Source organism: Bufo gargarizans, chromosome 2, assembly GCF_014858855.1.
Source record: "Bufo gargarizans isolate SCDJY-AF-19 chromosome 2, ASM1485885v1, whole genome shotgun sequence".
In the NCBI taxonomy this organism is placed as follows: domain Eukaryota; kingdom Metazoa; phylum Chordata; class Amphibia; order Anura; family Bufonidae; genus Bufo; species Bufo gargarizans.
The window spans coordinates 598,583,680-598,601,945 of NC_058081.1; the positions used below are offsets into that span (position 1 = coordinate 598,583,680).

General features: G+C 44.9%; 1 protein-coding gene across 3 annotated transcripts in view; it reads left to right on the top strand.

Moving 5' to 3' along the window:
* Positions 1–17,581: 17,581 nt before the first annotated feature.
* The window catches only part of LOC122928746 (collagen alpha-1(XII) chain-like), a 78,921-nt gene continuing 78,236 nt past the window's right edge, over positions 17,582–18,266 (top strand). For 2 of the 3 annotated variants that reach the window (XR_006387925.1, XM_044281912.1), the window contains exon 1: positions 17,585–18,266. Coding sequence is in view for 2 of the 3 variants with exons in the window: in XM_044281912.1 (XP_044137847.1) it covers positions 18,194–18,266 (73 nt within the window). In the remaining variant the exon portion in view is untranslated. The other variant, XM_044281913.1, reaches the window with a different exon arrangement.

Below are 18,266 nucleotides of genomic sequence, written 5' to 3' on the forward strand. Positions count from 1 at the left end.
TGGTTTGTACTCTCTTTGTGCATCGCCATATGATGCAATGCTTCTATGGGGAGAAGACCTATATAACACAACATGTCTGAAAAACCTCTCTGTAGGTTCATGGCACAAATAGGTATAATATGGGCTCATGGTGCAGTATTGCGCATCTGTATAACGTGAATCGTAACATTCCTGACTCCCAATCTACTGAAGGAGTATATTGGTACGTGACTACCAGGGCAATGATTGCCATGAGTGAAGTTACTCTTGCACCCCCATTGTCCTTTTGCTCAATCAAAATTTCAAGTCATGTTCGGACAGCCATAGGATCGAGATGTCTTAAAAAGAGTGAAAGACAGTGGACCATATATTTAATGTCGTTGGCATACGTAGAAGAAAGGAGAACTCATAGCAAAGATCAAATTGATCCCCCATTATGGTGTAAGTTTTTGACACACAAGGACAGAAGGGCCTGTTGTTTTTTTTACAGCTCCATGTCCTTTTCATTAAAGAGGTATCCCTACCTGGGAAATGTATGCCATATCAATAGGATATGCCATAAATGTCTGATAGGTGCAGACCCCACCTCTAGAACCCCCTCCTATCTCAAACATAGGGTCCTTGAAATGACCAGAGAGCACACTGTGCATGCAGTGTGCTCCTGGTGAATGGAAGGACGGCTGGACTTGAAAGGCTTGCACTCCATTCACTGTTATGGGTCATCTGAAAATAGCCAACCTTGATCGCTAGACAAAATCCCATTGCAGTGAATGAAGAGTACACCATGTAAGTACGTTGTTCTTTCCATTAACTTCAGGACCATGTTCCTGAGATAACTGCACTTTACCCACTCCTATCTGACATGTATGGCATATCTTATTGTCATGTCTCATGAGTGTCCACTTTTTCAACAGCAAATATTTGGTGTCCAAAAGCAATTCCTACCTACTCCCCTGGTTGTCAAAGTATAGAGGGGAATAAGCCATTGTCAGACACCTCTGGTGGTGGCTTATCCTCTGCTAGAACACATTGCTGAATGATTTCCACTGATAGATGATGTCAGGGAAAAGAAGGATCAGAATATGAAAAGAGTCTGGATAAGCTCCCTCTCTCCTCGCCCACATGGTAAGGATTGACAGTTTTATCCCTAGATGAAAATTGTCAATCATCAGTGGCTAGGGGAGGGAGATGGAGCTCATGAATCACTGTGACTCGTCACCGGCAGTGTGTGACTTCACCCACAGCGTGTGACTCTTCACAGGCGGTGTGTGACTCTTCACCGATAGAGTGTAACTCTTCGCTGACAGTGTGTGACTGTTCACCGACAGTGTGTGACCCTTCACCCGCAGTGTGTGATTCTTCACGCACAGTGTGTGACCCTTCACCAGCAGTGTGTGACTCTTCACCGACTATGTGTGTCTCTTTACCGGCAGAGTGTGACTCTTCACCACAGTGTGTGACTCTTCACCGGCGGTGTGTGACTCTTCACCGGCGGTGTGTGACTTTTCACCGGCGGTGTGTGACTCTTCACCGGTGGTGTGTGACTCTTCACTGATAGAGTGTGACTCTTCACCGATAGAGTGTGACTCTTCGCCGGCAGTGTGTGACTGTTCACCGGCAGTGAACAGATCCATCACCCACAGTTTTTGACTCTTCACCAGCAGTGTGTGACTCTTCACCGGCAGTGTGTGACTCTTTACTGGCAGTGTGTAACTCTTCTCCAGTAGTGTGTGACTCTTCAAACACAGTGTGTGTCACGGATGGTGTTGCAGAAAACTAGAAGACACAAATGAAGATCCGACTGACTTGATCCAAAACTAAGGAACAAGAGGGTAAGCCCTGTAACAGCCCTAGCACTCTCCCTAACTGCTCAGCCTATGCAAAAATCTCTATGGTAGATAATTGCATACCCTCGTTCCTCGACTGTATGACACCTGAACACCCTATAATAGTGAGGGGACACGACCACCGGCTCCCTACACTAAATACGGAGGGAGTCAGGGTCATCTAGGATCAAGACCACAGGAAAACAGAAATAAAGGAACAGACTTATCTTGTGGATGCAGCAGTAGCAGCAGCTTCTAGCATCAGCACAGTCCAGGAAGTTGTATAAACCGCCAGGTGAGGCAGTATGGGGAGGAGATATATAGGGAGGCAATCACTGCTAACAGATGACAGCTGGGAGAGGGAGGAGAGATGTCAAAACAAAAGCAAAACAAAAGAAGATCATGCAGGAAGTACTGAAGAACGTCTATCAGAACTTCTCAAAGATCTGGTGGTGACAGTGTGTGACTCTTCACTGGCAGTGTGTGACTCTTCACTGGCAGTGTGTGACTCTTCATTCGCAGTGTGTGACATCTTCACCAGCAGTATGTGACTCTTCACGCACAGTGTGTGACTCTTCACCCGCAGTGTGTGACTCTTCACCGGCAGTAAAAAAAAGGCACCTTTCCCTGTCTCAATTGTATTCACTGTTCCAGTGTTATTAAGGGACCACATATCTCACATCCGCATGTGAGCAGATCCCAGCGAAAGGACACTTTACTTGTAATAGTACATTTGTTGTGTATTTATTGAAATGCCCGTGGGGTCTTTGCTACGTAGGGGAAACTACTATGCGCATGAAGGACCGCTTTGGCAAGCATAAGTCCACTATACACAACAAAAGGTATTGTTACCCATCCCATACCATTTCAATCTGTTGGGACATAGAGCCGAAATGCCCAGACTGTGGGGGAAATAGAGCTGATATGCTACTCAAACTAGAGGCATATTGGATTCACAGAATTTTTGGTTTGTAGAAATTAACACCCACCCAAGGGGTTAAATCGGGATTATGCTATGACAAGCTTTTTATGATTAATTTTCTTTTTGTGCATATCATTTTTCAGGATAATTTGATATCTTCTCTTGTCTTATTATGCATATTTATAACTTTTCACAGTGCAACTAAGAAATTTCCATAACCCGACTACGGAGAGGAACTACAGAATTTGCATAGTCACTATGTATATTTTTTTCACTTGTTTTGTTACCGCCCACTGTTTCCCTGGTGACGTGACGCTGAGGTCATGTGACTCGGGCGGGCTATTTAAATCCTTGTTCCTTTGTTTCTTTGCAATCAGCTGTACACTCACTGTTTGACAAAGGCACATGTACGTGTCGAAACGCGCGTCACTGTATTCATGAGTGACTAATAAAAAGAATCATTCAGCAATTTATTGGAGTGCCGGTTTTCTCTCATCGACTTATCTGGGATGACACCCGCTGACCGAGCACCCACATCGCAACGCAGTGCCGCCCGACAATTTTGCATAATCTTCACCGGCAGTGTGTGACTCTTCACCCTCGGTGTGTGACTTTTCACCGGCAGTGTGTGACTCTTCACCCTCGGTGTGTGACTCTTGACCCGCTGTGTGTGACTCTTCACCCACAGTGTTGGACTCTTCACCCGCGGTGTGTGACTCTTCACCGGCGTTGTGTGACTCTTCACCCGCGGTGTGTGACTCTTCACCCGCAGTGTTGGACTCTTCACCGGCGTTGTGTGACTCTTCACCGGCGTTGTGTGACTCTTCACCCGCGGTGTGTGACTCTTCACCCGCGGTGTGTGAGTCTTCACCGAATGTGTGTGACTCTTCACATGCAGTGTGTGACTCTTCACATGCAGTGCGTGACTCTTCACATGCAGTGCGTGACTCTTCACATGCAGTGCGTGACTCTTCACATGCAGTGCATGACTCTTCGGCTCATACTGCCAGGTTAAAACAGTAAGTTCTCGGTAACAACTTTACATAACCAAATACATGACAGACTACTGAAATCAGCATGTCTGTCACTACTTTATACTGCCCTTAGGGTACGCCTAATGGTCCCCTGCCATGTGGCAAGCTACACGATGCAGGCCATGCACACCAGTGTCTCATACGGTTATCGGCTGCAGCTGGCGGGATTGAGGTGCAGCCGGCCATACTGCAACCATTCAGTTGTCCATGCCTTCAGTGAGGGCAGCATAAAGGCTATCTCAGGTTCCTGTACATTGCACAGACCTGAGCTTTTAACATATTCCTGTGTAGTGATCTAGGAGGATAGAGATTGGCAATAGATATTTTTAAAAGACACCATTAAACAATCCAAGGTCTCTCCATCCCACGCAGTTCTTGACTGTGGTATTTTTGTACCGCTCTCGTAACTTGTCACGTAAACTGAGTCACACGTGTAATTGGAGGAACCTCCTTTCAGACAGACAAGCTGACACAACTCTGCAACTTCTAACACAGTCCACACCCATAGACACAAATTTAGTTACCCTGAGTCAGAAAGGCAAACATGATCCAATGGTTGGAAAGGTTCCTAGAGGTAGGTAAACAGAGGTGTGAAGACACAGGCAGCGTCAACCAAGAATTAGCTGCTGGAATCCTTGCAGGACACAAGAAGATCACTACTACACGTGTAGAGCAATGCTATTTAGGGAGCTATAAATACATTAAACTGCTTAACCAGCAATTCCCTGATGTAGGAACAGTATTGGTGCATTCTCTATGGCCATGCACCTATGTATAATGTAACTCCAAGGTAGAGATTCAGTATTCTTAATGGGGCACTGTTACTAGGATTCACGCATATGTTTTTGTGGCTCTTTGCTATTTTTTTTAAGCATTTTTTTTTTGCACCTGTGTTTTCTTTCTTTCTTTATTTATTTATTTTTGCAGAAAAACAACAGCTCCAAGTGTTACTATGGGGATGTATATATATATATATATATATATAATTTTGGTGCTCCATATCTGATTGTAAGGCTCTGGAAAAAGTTATGGTGCTTCTTGTCTTGTATAGAACTATATGTTATGACTGCACTCCACATATCGCTATAGGCTGTGTATAAAATCATTGAGAGAGATTTATCAAACTGGTGTAAAAGAAAACTGCCCATAGCAACCAATCAGATTCCACCTTTCAGTTTCCAAAGGAGCACTGAAAAATGAAAGGTGTAATCTGATTGGTTGCTATGGGCAACTAAGCCAGTTTTCCATTACACCAGTTTGATAAATCTACTCCATTGTGTCATTGTGGCCCATTTTTCACTCTAGGACTCTTAGGACTCTCTCTCTCTCGCTCCTTGTCTCACTATAGGACGATAATTTTATATCTGTGTCCTAACTATACTATCTGCTCCATGTGAGTGGGAAAGGTATATAGGGGAGCATTTAATAAGACCAGTGATTTAGACGTCGGTCTTAGTCCATGTCCGCTGACGCTTGATGCCCCTAAGTAAGGAAAAATCGCAGATTCGGACGTAAATCCAGTCGCAGATTCGGCCGCAAATCCCCTTTGCAACCGAATCTGCGGCAAAAGTTTGCCAAAAAGATCCAGTTTCTGCCGTAAATAGAAATAATGATGAATGAGCTGGGGTCCATGGCCCCATCGACCCTTTGCCCTTACCATGCCCCCTTTTCATAAAATTTGCCTAGAAACAGCCTGAAAAAATCTATTTCGACTAGAAAAGTTGCAATGGCATTGAAAAGCCACAAAACGCATGGTTTTGCGACTTTTCTATGCCAAAACCAGAATGAATTATGTCCATTGTTGCCAGAAGTCCCAAATTCTCAGAGACACTCCTAGCAAGTTTAGCTTGCCCCAACCCATTCTGGGGTGAGTTTGGGGTTTACCCAGGGGTAAGGCTTAAGTTTAGCAACACAAATGTAAGTATGCAAAAAAATATAAATTGCATCACACTAGTGTAATGACCCGGAGTGCCATTACCACTTCCGCACCCCGCGACTGTCTCCTATAGGCTAATTCCATCTCATCTGTGTATTTATTTCAGGTCCGTCACAATGTGCCTATCTATTTCTTGTAACTGTTATGTTCAAATGTAATGTACCTAGTTCACCAGAGGTGGCAGCAAACATGTCAGTTTTACTTTGCAGAGGATGGAACCCTTCTTTCCATTCTAAACTCCCTCTCTAAGGAAGGGAGGAGACTAGTTAGTGAGGAGTCAGTCTAGCTTATCACCTTCTAGGGGAAAGTTTTGTTTTTTACTCCCTGCCAAGCGAGGAAGCAGATCTACGTCACTGCTGGACGTGGCTTGCCTAGCCAGCTAGAGCACCTTCAGCTCTGCTGGATATGGAGGCCACAGCTTGGAGCCTCATCAACCAGGAGGTATAGTTCCCTGGATTAATCTAGAGTCAGACTACAGAGAGAGAAGTTGCAGCCGAAAGCAGAAAGAAAAGATTCCATTTGAGCCTGTCAGTACAGCAGAGCCAGAGAGCAACAGATGTAGCAGAGAGGAGTTTGCCTGCCAGAGTTAATGCTAATGCCTGCTGGAGCCAAGATAAAGTTTGTAAACTGTTGGAGAAACGTTTATTCAAGTAAAGCTGCTATTGAACTTCACACAAGGTCTGGACTCAGTTTATTACTTTTCTTTTGCACCTAGCGGTGCTGGCGTCACGAACACCAGGGACCCTGCCACCAAGGCACCTTAACAAAAACCCATTCCATTTAGGGCACCTCAAACACCATCTGGTGGGATTCCCTGGACAAACAGAGAGTGCCCAGAAGGAACTGGTGCCGTTCTTCCAATCACTGCATGCCGGCCCAGGGAGGCTCCGCTAACCGTGAGTAAATTAACTACTACCCCCATCAGCCCACCGTGCCTCACGTGTTTCCCCTGCGCACCCGGTCGCTGCACTAGTTCATATGGTGCAAGATGAGCTGTAGAAAAGTGAATCCAGATGGGCTGCAGTGCCAGTAACAGCCTTTGGACATGAATGGCACTAATTTTTTAAAGAAAAAAAAAACATACCCATAAGATATTCATTGTAATTGCAAATTGGTGTAAACCTCATCATCATTATATATTAATATAGCTTTGCTACGTCAACCTCCAGAGCAACATGGGCCTCCACCATATGTCACCTGGGCAGGGCTGTAGCTATAATAGAGGTATTAGTATTATGAAAAGTGGCCCCATGTAGGTGAGTCCAGTTTGACAGAAGGCAGGGCTAACACAAGTAGACTGGGCCAGCAAGACCATATTGCCGCCAGGGGTGCACCACCAACAAGGCCAGGTGAGGCGATCGCCTCAAACAGCACCAGGTAGGGGCAATAGGGGGTCAGCGGAAGGGCCATAGGCAATGAGTGCTTTCATTGTGGCAAAGGAGTAAGAAATTAGCATGGGGGGGGCGCCGTTTCAGTTTTGACCTCAGGCAGCAGAAAGGCTAGGTGCACCCCTGATTGCAGCACAAAATACCACCCCGGTAGAGCAAAATATCTCAGTGTAACACAATAAACTGCCCCAGCAGCAGCAACAACCACAATGCGGAACAAAATAATGTCCCAGCAGCACAAAAATACTATTTTGTGGTGGCCAGCACCAGCTGCCACGTTCTTCCATGTCCTCCTACTTCAGTTGAATTCAGGAATCAGAAGGGTATCTTTGGTCGCCAGCCAGGTACATAACTACTTGACGCCCCCAGTAGGGACAGATAATTACTTACCTGGCTGGTGGCCATGAGGATGACTCAGGCGGCCCACTGGGCATCAGCCCACCTGGAAATTTCCCTGTAGAGTCTATGGCCAATCTGCCCCTAGTAAGGTCCAGATTTTGCTTTTGGACCTAGGAGCTCCAAATTACACCTCCGCAACTGGCAAAGTGGGTGATTGAGGGGGGCATGCATAATAATGGTTTCTCTACTATGCCATAACTGACATTTTCAGCTCATAAAGGTTCTTTGTGTTCTGCAGTTTTAATGTCAATAAAATCATGGGATTACTGCGTTGCACTGCCTCAGGTAAAGAAAAGTTCCGTATTACTTTACAAAACTTTTCCGGACATTGTGTCGCCTAATATGTGTAGGATTATCTAAAGACTCAGCAGGATTTGCTGTCTGGGTGGCTGTAAATCAAGAAGGTTGTCACTTTATGTGTTTGTCTAGAGAGTGAATAACCCATCTGCGCCTTTGCTGCACCACAACCAAAGAGATGACAATAACTACATTTTATTGGAGAGAGTTCCTCCTTTTTATGAGGCCCAGGTCACCTATAGAAATTGCATCATATCTATGAGCTGCCACATCAGGGCCAGGTTTGCAGAAACTCAACTGCAAAATGCAGAATAACAGAACCGCAGTTTCTGATTCTCACCTAGGACCAGGGCTGTAATCACAATTACCTTAAAGGGCTTCTGTCACCCCACTAAACATTTTTTTTTGTGTTTTTTTTGTGTACTTAAGTTATAATCCCTATACCGCGATTTATCCATACATAATGTGATTAATCATTTTGGTTCAGTAGATTTTGCTAAAAACGTACTTTTATAATATGTAAATTACCTGTCTACCAGCAAGTAGGGCGGTTACTTGCTGGTAGCAGCCGCATCCTCCTATTATAATGACGCCCCCTCCGCATGTTGATTGACAGGGCCAGGGAATGGGATCGTTCTCTGCTGGCCCTGTTTGCATTCAAAATCTGGCGCCTGCGCCGAACCTGTCTTCAATCTGCGCAGGCGCACTGAGAGGCGGACGCTCGCTCGGCCACTCCATCCTCAATGCGCCTGCGCCGATGACGTCACATCTACACCCGGCGCAGGCGCATTGAGGATGGAGCGGCCGAGCGAGCGTCCGCCGGCCGAGCGAGCGTCCGCCTCTCAGTGCACCTGCGCCGATTGAAGACAGGTACGGCGCAGGCGCCAGATTTTGAATGCAAACAGGGCCAGCAGAGAACAATCCCGTTCCCTGGCCCTGTCAATCAACATACGGAGGGGGCGTCATTATGATAGGAGGACGCGGCTGCTACCAGCAAGTAGGTAGACAGGTAATTTACATATTATAAAAGTACGTTTTTCGCAAAATCTACTGAACCAAAATGATTAATCACATTATGTATGGATAAATCGCAGTATAGGGATTATAAGTACACAAAAAAAAAAAAAAAAAAACAGTTTAGTGGGGTGACAGAAGTCCTTTAAAGGGGTTTTTATATTGATTGCCCATCCTCAGGGAAGGTCATCAATATCTGAATGGTGGAGGGTCTGACTCAAGGGACCCCGCTGATCAGCTGTTTGAAGAGGCCCTGGAGAACTGCAGCCTCTACCTAGGCCAGTAATGTCACGTTCATTGGATAAATGGTCTATATGCATTCAAGTGAATGGCCTTGGCTGCAGTACCAAGCACAGCCACTATACAGTATATGGTGCTGTGCTCGGCATGCTATGAGGAGGCCTCTTCAAACAGATGACGTCAGACCCCCACTGATCAGATATTGAGGATAGGCCATCAGTAGTGAATTCCCTCAAAACCCTTTTAACCCATTGAGGGTTTAATGTAGGCTTGCCTCTTTTCTGCCCCAAATTGCTGCAAAAAAGTGCAATAAAACTGGACCTTTCACTGTTGAAGGATCTATGGTCCACATGACCATCTGTGAAGATCCTGAAGCCAGTAAATATAACTGCAAAGCTCCACAGAAGGGTGGGGGCTGTGAGCTTTCTCTGTGTGTGTCTGTATTTATTCAGGGGTCTGTTCTGGTGCCTCTATTTACTCAGGGGTCTGGTCTGAGCTCTGTTTTCATTCAGAGGTATGCTCTGGTGTTCGTATTTATTTTGGGGTCTGGAGCCTGTATTTTAGGTCTGGTCTGTGTTTTTATATTTTAGGGGCTTTTAGTTTGTATTTACTCTGTGATCTCGTCTAAGTATAGTGCTACTATAGTATGCGGTATACCACGTGACCGATAGTCTATAGAACCAGCGGTGGTGTAATCCTTCTCTCCCCATTACATTTTAAACCATTCTCAGGTTCCAATGCTCTACTGAGTCCTCACATAGCGTGCGGTCCCAATGAGTGGGCCGCACAATGTAGCGCTATTGTCCTAGTAATCAGCACCTCCCAGTGCGCAGTTGCACGCTGCCATGGCAAAGACCTAGAGGAAAAAAGAGACAATGCAGCAGCACCCTGCATGGGTGTAGGAACCCAAAAAAATCTGGAGGGGGACAGCATTTTTGCTCGCCTGGTATATACTTATTCAGTAAACTGCGAGTTGTTTATATAGTTAAATTTTAAGTGTGTGTGTGAAAAATCTCACAACAAAAAAAATATGCAAAAGGAACAGTTCATTGTTTATCAGGTCACAGAAATTATATTGGATTGGCCGGGCAGAAGGAGTGTGGGAGACTGTGAGGCCTTTTTCTCCAAGCTGCTCCGGATCAGTGCTCTGGGCAGCTGGGCTCCGGGCTGGAAGTGGGCACAATAAGAAAAAAATATTTTTCATTACACCTCAGATCAGACCATCAATCAGACCCCCAATCAGACCTCAGATAAGAGCCCCATGCCTCATAGCAGCCCCCAGTGCCTCTTATCAGCCAGTAATACCAGACCCCCCCAATCATGTGCCAGTAATTCCAGACCCCCCCAATCATGTGCCAGTAATGCCAGACCCCCCAATTATGTGCCAGTAACACCAGACCCCCCTCCAATCATGTGCCAGTAATACCAGACCCCCCCAATCATGTGCCAGTAATACCAGACCCCCCCCCAATCATGTGCCAGTATTACCAGACCCCCCCAATCATGTGCCACTATACCAGACCCCCCAGTCATGTGCCAGTAGTAATACCAGACCTCCCCCCAATCATGTGCCAGTAGTAATACTAGACCCCCCAATCATGTGCCAGTAGTAATACCAGACCCCCCCAATCATGTGCCAGTAGTAATACCAGACACCCCCCCCCCCCAATCATGTGCCAGTAATTCCAGGGCCCCCCCAAATTATCTAATCATGTGCCAGTATAATACCAGGGCCCCCCCCCCCCCCATCCATTATGTGTCAGACTGCCAGTTAAAAATAAAATAAAAATTAACACTTATACTTACCTCTTTGGAGCGATGCGATGCAGGCCTCTTCTGGCCTGTGTCCCGACTCCAGCGCTGTACGGCTCAGGTGGCGCAATGACGTCATCGCGCCGCCTATCAGAGGAACAGGAAAGGGACACTTCTGTTTGTATTGCTGTCCTGAGGACGGCGATACAAACAGATCACTACACTATGGAGATGAGCGCTTCGCTTCCACAATGGAAATGCCTGCCCCGCCGCCGCCGTACACACACACTGCCGCTGGCCTGGGGGGATTTGATCAAACCTGTCCCCCCCCCCCCATTATTTCCTGAGGGGGATCCGTCCCCGTCCCCCCCGCTTCCTACGCCCATGGCACCCTGCATGTACAACAATGCCTTAGTCACAAAAATGATAGTGCTAATGCTACGCTTATTTAGATAGTGAGATGCTTGGCCAATGAATTTTGTACAAAACCATCTGAGCCCGTCTGCCGTACGTCAAGGCGATCTCTGTTAGACGGGCCCTAACACTAAATACTACCTGTTATGCGCCATAATGGCCACCATAAAATTCAGGGAGTGTTGGATCCATATGCATGCTGGATCCACTCTGCTTTTTACCATTTTTGGTGCCATAATGGCCTCCATTACAAGGGATGCAGGTACCAACATGCATGCCGGACCCACTCTATACCTTTCCTTTCCATTCCAATGAATGTAGTGAGAGCAGGCTACAGCTTTATGCTGAAACTAATGGACTCAGCATGCATGTTGGTACCTGCATCCCTTGTAATGGAGGCCATTATGGCACCAAAAATGGTAAAAAGCAGAGTGGATCCAGCATGCATGTGGATACAACATCCCCTGAATTTTATGGCGGCCATTATGGCGCATAACAGGTAGTATTTAGTGTTAGGACCCGTCTAACAGAGATCGACTTGACGTCCGGCATTGGCCTAGCATCTTACTTTATAAATAAGCGTAGCATTATCACTATAATTTTGTGACTATGGCATTATTGTACGTTATCAGATTTGCAGGGTGCTGCTGCATTGTCTCTTTTTTCCCATTGATTCCCTTAGTGCAACGAGGCACTTTTTTCATACTGAGCCACTCCTCTCACTTTGCCTAATGCATTACTATACACATCCAATCCTGCCTTGTCCCCTTAATACCCCCACATAGTAATTATGTAATACCAGTGGTAATAACCACATTGTGTCCCTTTCACTGTAGTTATGCACACATTGTGCCCCCTTCACTGTAGTTATGACCACATTGTGCCCCCCTTTGTAGCGTTTTTTGGCAGATTTTCCATTTTTATCCATTTTTTTCTTTAACACATCGAGTGTTAACAGCCAAACAAAACTCAATATTTATTACCCTGATTCTGCGGTTTAGAGAAACACCCCACATGTGGTCATAAACTGCTGTATGGGCACACGGCAGGGCACAGAAGAAAAGGAGAGCCACATGGTTTTTGGAAGGCAGATTTTGCTGAACTGCCATGTCCCATTTGAAGCCCCCCGATGCACCCTTACGGTAGAAACTCCCAAAAAATTACCCCATTTTGGAAACTAGGGGATAAGGTGCCAGTTTTATTGGTACTATTTTTGGGTACATATGATTTTTTGATCATTCATTATAACACTTTATGGGGCAAGGTGACCAAAAAATTGGTTGTTTTAGTACAGTTTTTATTTATTTATTTTTACAGCGTTCACCTTAGGGGTTAGGTCATGTGACATTTTTAAAGAGCAGCTCGTTACAGACGTGGCGATACCTAATATGTATACTTTTTCTTATTTATTTAAATTTTACACAATAATAGCATTTTTGAAACAAAAAAATAACGTTTTAATGTGTCTATGTTCTGAGAGCTATAGTTTTTTTTATCTTTTAATTTTCTTTTGTAGGGGCTCATTTTTTGCGGAATGAGGTGACAGTTTTATTGGTACCATTTTGTGGGACATACGCCTTTTTGATCACTTGGTGTTGCACTTTTTGTGATGTAAGGTGACAAAAATGGCTTTTTTTTACACCGTTTTTATTTTTTATGGTGTTTATCGGATTGGGTGGATCATGTGATATATTTATAGAGCCGACCGTCACGGACACGGCAATACCAAATATGTCTTTTATTTTTTCTATTAAAAAAAAATTATATTTATTCCTTACTTGGGAACTTTTTTTTTTTAACACTATTTTTATTTTATTTATTTTTTACACTTTTCGTCCCCAATAAGGTCATACAAGACCTCTGGGGGACATTTAACTTCACTTTTTTGTTTCACTATTGATTTCTCCTGTAAGTAGGGCTGACATAGTAGCTCCAGTTACAGGGGAAATACACCCCCCAGAGAGGCTGTACAGCATGGCCACCACTGCTGGATTGCTGGGTGGTCTGTAACCATGGAAATGAGCAATGTATAATGTGATGGAAAAATTAATCCAGCCAGCAAAGGAAGCAATATGGATAATAACAATACATTAGTAAGTGCCTTGTATTAACTTTCTCTACGTGATAAATGCCACTTAACCTGTGTTAATTGTCACTGGCTGGGGAGGTCACATACAACTGGGTGGCCCCTCAACTTAATAAACTCCTCTGACGAAGGACTTTCTCCCTCTTTGGACTCATCCAAGGAAAAGCCCACCCACTAATCAGGTTGATATTTATTATCTTTGTAGCTATTAGGTTGGTTTCACACGGGCATTGCGGGAAAAGGTGCGGGTGCGTTGCGGGAACATGCGTGATTTTTCCGTGCGAGTGCAAAACATTGTAATGCGTTTTGCACGCGCGTGAGAAAAATCGGCATGTTTGGTACCCAAACCCAAACTTCTTCACAGAAGTTCGGGTTTGGAATCGGGGTTGTGTAGATTGTATTATTTCCCCTTATAACATGGTTATAATGGAAAATAATAGCATTCTGAATACAGAATGCATAGTAAAATAGCGCTGGAGGGGTTAAAAAAAATATATATAATAATTTAACTCACCTTAATCCACTTGCTCGCGCAGCCCGGCTTCTCTTCTGTCTTCTTCTTTGCTGTGTACAGGAAAAGGACCTGTGGTGACGTCACTCTGGTCATCACATGGTCCATCACATGATCTTTTACCATGGTGATGGATCATGTGATAGATCATGTGATGACCGGAGTGACATCACCACAGGTCCTTTTCCTGTACACAGCAAAGAAGAAGACAGAAGAGAAGCCGGGCTGCGCGAGCAAGTGGATTAAAGTGAGTTAAATTATTTTTATTTATTTTTTAACCCCTCCAGCGCTATTGTACTATGCATTCTGTATTAAGAATGCTATTATTTTTCCTTATAACCATGTTAAAAGGGAAAATAATAATGATCGGGTCCCCATCCCGATTGTCTCCTAGCAACCGTACGTGAAAATCGCACCGCATCAGCACTTGCTTGCGGATGCTTGCGATTTTCACGCAGCCCCCCTTCTATGGGGCCTGCGTTGCGTGAAAAACGCAGAATATAGAACATTCTGCGATTTTCACGCAATGCACAAGTGATGCGTGAAAAACACTGCTCATGTGCGCAGCCCTATAGAAATGAATGGGTCCGGATTCAGTGCAGGTGCAATGCGCTCACGTCACGCATTGCACCCGCGCGGAAATCTCGCCCGTGTGAAAGAGGCCTTACTGTTTTATTACCCTGGTCATAATGTTCCTTCAGACATGGTGACAGATTGGATTTTTATCACAGGCTTGTTTTGGTGTAGTCTTATCTTCCTCTCTTCTTAGGTGTCACAGCCGGCTGTGTGGAAGGACCCTGGTCTGTTCCTACTGAGAGCTAGAAGTGAATTGGACACCTAACACACCTACCAAGACATGAACACCACGACCACAAGGTGATGAAATCGAGCAATAGGTGTAGAGAGTGATTAATAAGTTCCCATGCAGACGACTAAATCCGCTTTGCGGTCTGCAAATTGCGGTTCCGCAAAATACTATTGTGGGCCATGTTGCATCCGCATTGACTTCAATGAATCCACGTTGCACATTTTGCAGACAAGTATAAGACATATTCTATCCTTTTGCGGAATGGACATAGCGATGCTGAAAGCACACGGATGATCTGTGTGCTTTCCGCATCCATATGTCAGTCTATCTTTTTGCAGAACGATGTCCACAAAATGCAGATCATGGACCCACTGAAAACAAGGGGTCTGCAAATAAAATGTGGACCGCACACAGACCACATACGTATTTTGCAGATCTGCAATTTGCGGACCACACAATGGGTACAGTTAAGTGTCTGGGGCTGTAAGGGGATTTTTTTTAGTATCGATGACCTATCTTAGGATAGACCATCAGTACGTGATTGGTGGGGGTCCGACACCCGGCACCCCTGCTGATTAGCTTTTTGAAGAGACTCCAGTGAGCACCAATGCCACCTCTCAGCTTACCCAGCACAGCACCATTCATTATATAATGGCTGTGCTTGGTATTGCAGCTTGAATGGGACTAAGTTGTGCCTAGGCTATGTCACCCATGAACGTGATGTCACTGGCCTAACAGCTGATCGGTGGGGTGTCAGAAGTTGGACCTCTAACCAATCATATACTAATGACCTATACTGAGGATAGGCCATCAGTATTATATAGAAACATAGACATAGAAACATAGACTGTGTCGGCAGATAAGAACCATTTGGCCCATCTAGTCTGCCCAATATACTGAATACTATGAATAGCCCCTGGCCCTATCTTATATGAAGGATGGCCTTATGCCTAGTCCCATGCATGCTTAAACTCCTCCACTGTATTTGCAGCTACCACTTCTGCAGGAAGGCTAATCCATGCATCCACTACTCTCTCAGTAAAGTAATACTTCCTGATGTTACTTTTAAACCTTTGCCCCTCTAATTTAAAACGATGTCATCTTGTAGCAGTTTTTCTCCTTTTAAATATTCTCTCCTCTTTTACCTTATTGATTCCCTTTATGTATTTAAAAGTTTCTCTCATATCCCCTCTGTCTCTTCTTTCTTCCAAGCTATACATGTTAAGGTCCTTTAATCTTTCCTGGTAAGGCCCCTTTCACACGGGCGAGTTTTCCCGCGCGGGTGCAATGCGTGAGTTGAATGCATTGCAACCGCACTGAATCCGGACCCATTCATTTCTATGGGGCTGTGCACATGAGCAGTGATTTTCACGCATCACTTGTGCGTTGCGTGAAAATCGCAGCATGCTCTATTTTGTGCGTTTTTCACGCAACGCAGGCCCCATAGAAGTGAATGGGGCTGCGTGAAAATCGCAAGCATCCGCAAGCAAGTGCGGATGCGGTGCGATTTTCACGCACGGTTGCTAGGAGATGATCGGGATGGGGACCCGATCTTTATTATTTTCCCTTATAACATGGTTGTAAGGGAAAATAATAGCATTCTGAATACAGAATGCATAGTACAATAGCGCTGGAGGGGTTAAAAAAAAAAATATTTAACTCACCTTAATCCACTTGTTCGCACAGCCGGCATCTCTTCTGTCTTCTTTTGTGAGGAATAGGACCTTTGATGACATTACTACGCCCATCACATGGTCCGTCACATGATCCATCACCATGGTAAAAGATCATGTGACGGACCATGTGATGAATGTAGTTACGTCATCAAAGGTCCTATTCCTAACAAAAGAAGACAGAAAAGATGTCGGCTGCGCGAACAAGTGGATTAGGGTGAGTTAAATCATTTTTTATTTTTAACCCCTCCAGCCCTATTATACTATGCATTCTGTATTCAGAATGCTATTATTTCCCCTTATAACCATGTTATAAGGGGAAATAATACAATCTACACTTCAACTAACGCAAACCTGAACTTCTGTGAAGAAGTTCGGGTCTGGGTACCACAGTTGTTTTTTTATCACGCGCGTACAAAACACATTGCACCCGCGCGATAAAAACTGAACATCGGAACGCAATCGCAGTCAAAACTGACTGCAATTGCGTACCTACTCGCGCGGGTTTGCTGCAATGCACCGGGACGCATCCAGACCTTATTCGGACACGCTCGCGTGAAAGAGGCCGAAGTTTTATCCTGCAATCCATGTACCAGTTTAGTAGCTCTTCTCTGAACTCTCTCCAAAGTATCAATATCCTTCTGGAGATAGATTAAACACTCGGAAAACTCCTTTAACTATAATTTACTGGGTTTTTATGCTTTGACAAAGCTGTGTCCGACCCTCACTTTCACCCATCCCACCAATATGTGCATGTCCCGACAGTCGATATCAGAATATGATGTATATATCCATATTATTTACAGACACGTCCATAGGCATACCTCCCAACTTTTTAGATGGTCAGAGGGCCACTTATGGTTCATTGTGTGAAAGATCCATTTTTCCTGCATATCGATAGACTTCAATAGTTTTCTCCTATGAAGTAGCACAAAAATTCATATTGTATCAAATAACGAAATAAATTACAAGGAGGGCTCTAATATGCACATGGGGACCAGCCAAACACTTTCTGGATCAATATTGTACATGTAATAATGAAAATGTATACCTCAGGTCAAAAAGAGGGGCATTTATGGAGCAAAGAGGGACAGAGGGACTTGGGTCAAAAAGAGGGACACCTGGGAGGTCTGCATAGGAAATATTTCTTGGCTTGTACTGTATAATATTTAGGACAATGATAATGATGTATAATGTTCAGAATATGCTACCCTTTAATAAATCACATGATAAACATGGAGCGCGCCTTTAAATCACTTGACTTTGTGGTCGCAGGAACATTTTCCTCTTCTGAACATTCCCAAAATGACACTTGTTTCCGATGTTGTGATAGCAGAGAGCCCCGGGCTGCAGCATTTCACTCCGTGTCCATAGTTTCTACAAGTCCTGTACATGTGTATCCAGCTGTTGCTGTGTGTGAAGTCACCCAGTACATGAATACCTCCCTTCACTTACAGACTGGCTATAGGACCCTGCAGAATCCCTGCCCTCCCTGGTGTCTGAGTCCACAAAGGGTGTGTAGACTCTGAAAATCAAACTTTTGCTTTTCCTTCCATGTGGGGCACAAGGAGCCTTGGACGACTTTACCGCCTGTCTCTGCAGTTGCTGCAACCTGCCCCTCAAGACGACCTGCATTCTTGTCCTCACATGGTTAAAGCCGAAGTCATTGGAGAAAAACTTCTCATCTTCCCAAAGTGGGTGTAGCAGAGTTCTCCTGGCACTACAAAGACAGCTCCTGGGCAGGAAAGGGTGTCAGTCATGAAATTAAACTAGCCCCATAAGATACCCCAGGGATGAGATCCTTCCAAGAAGAAGAAGAAGAAGGAACCTGTGATGCCCCCTGCTGAAGAGGACTATGCCTGATCTGGAGAAGACGTTTTGGTAGCTGCAAGTTTTGCCAACCTGCACTTTGATATGTTTGTCTTGCTAGTCTTCTGCCTGCACTCACTGCTCTCTCCTGCCCTAGGACAGACTATCCCCGAAGCAG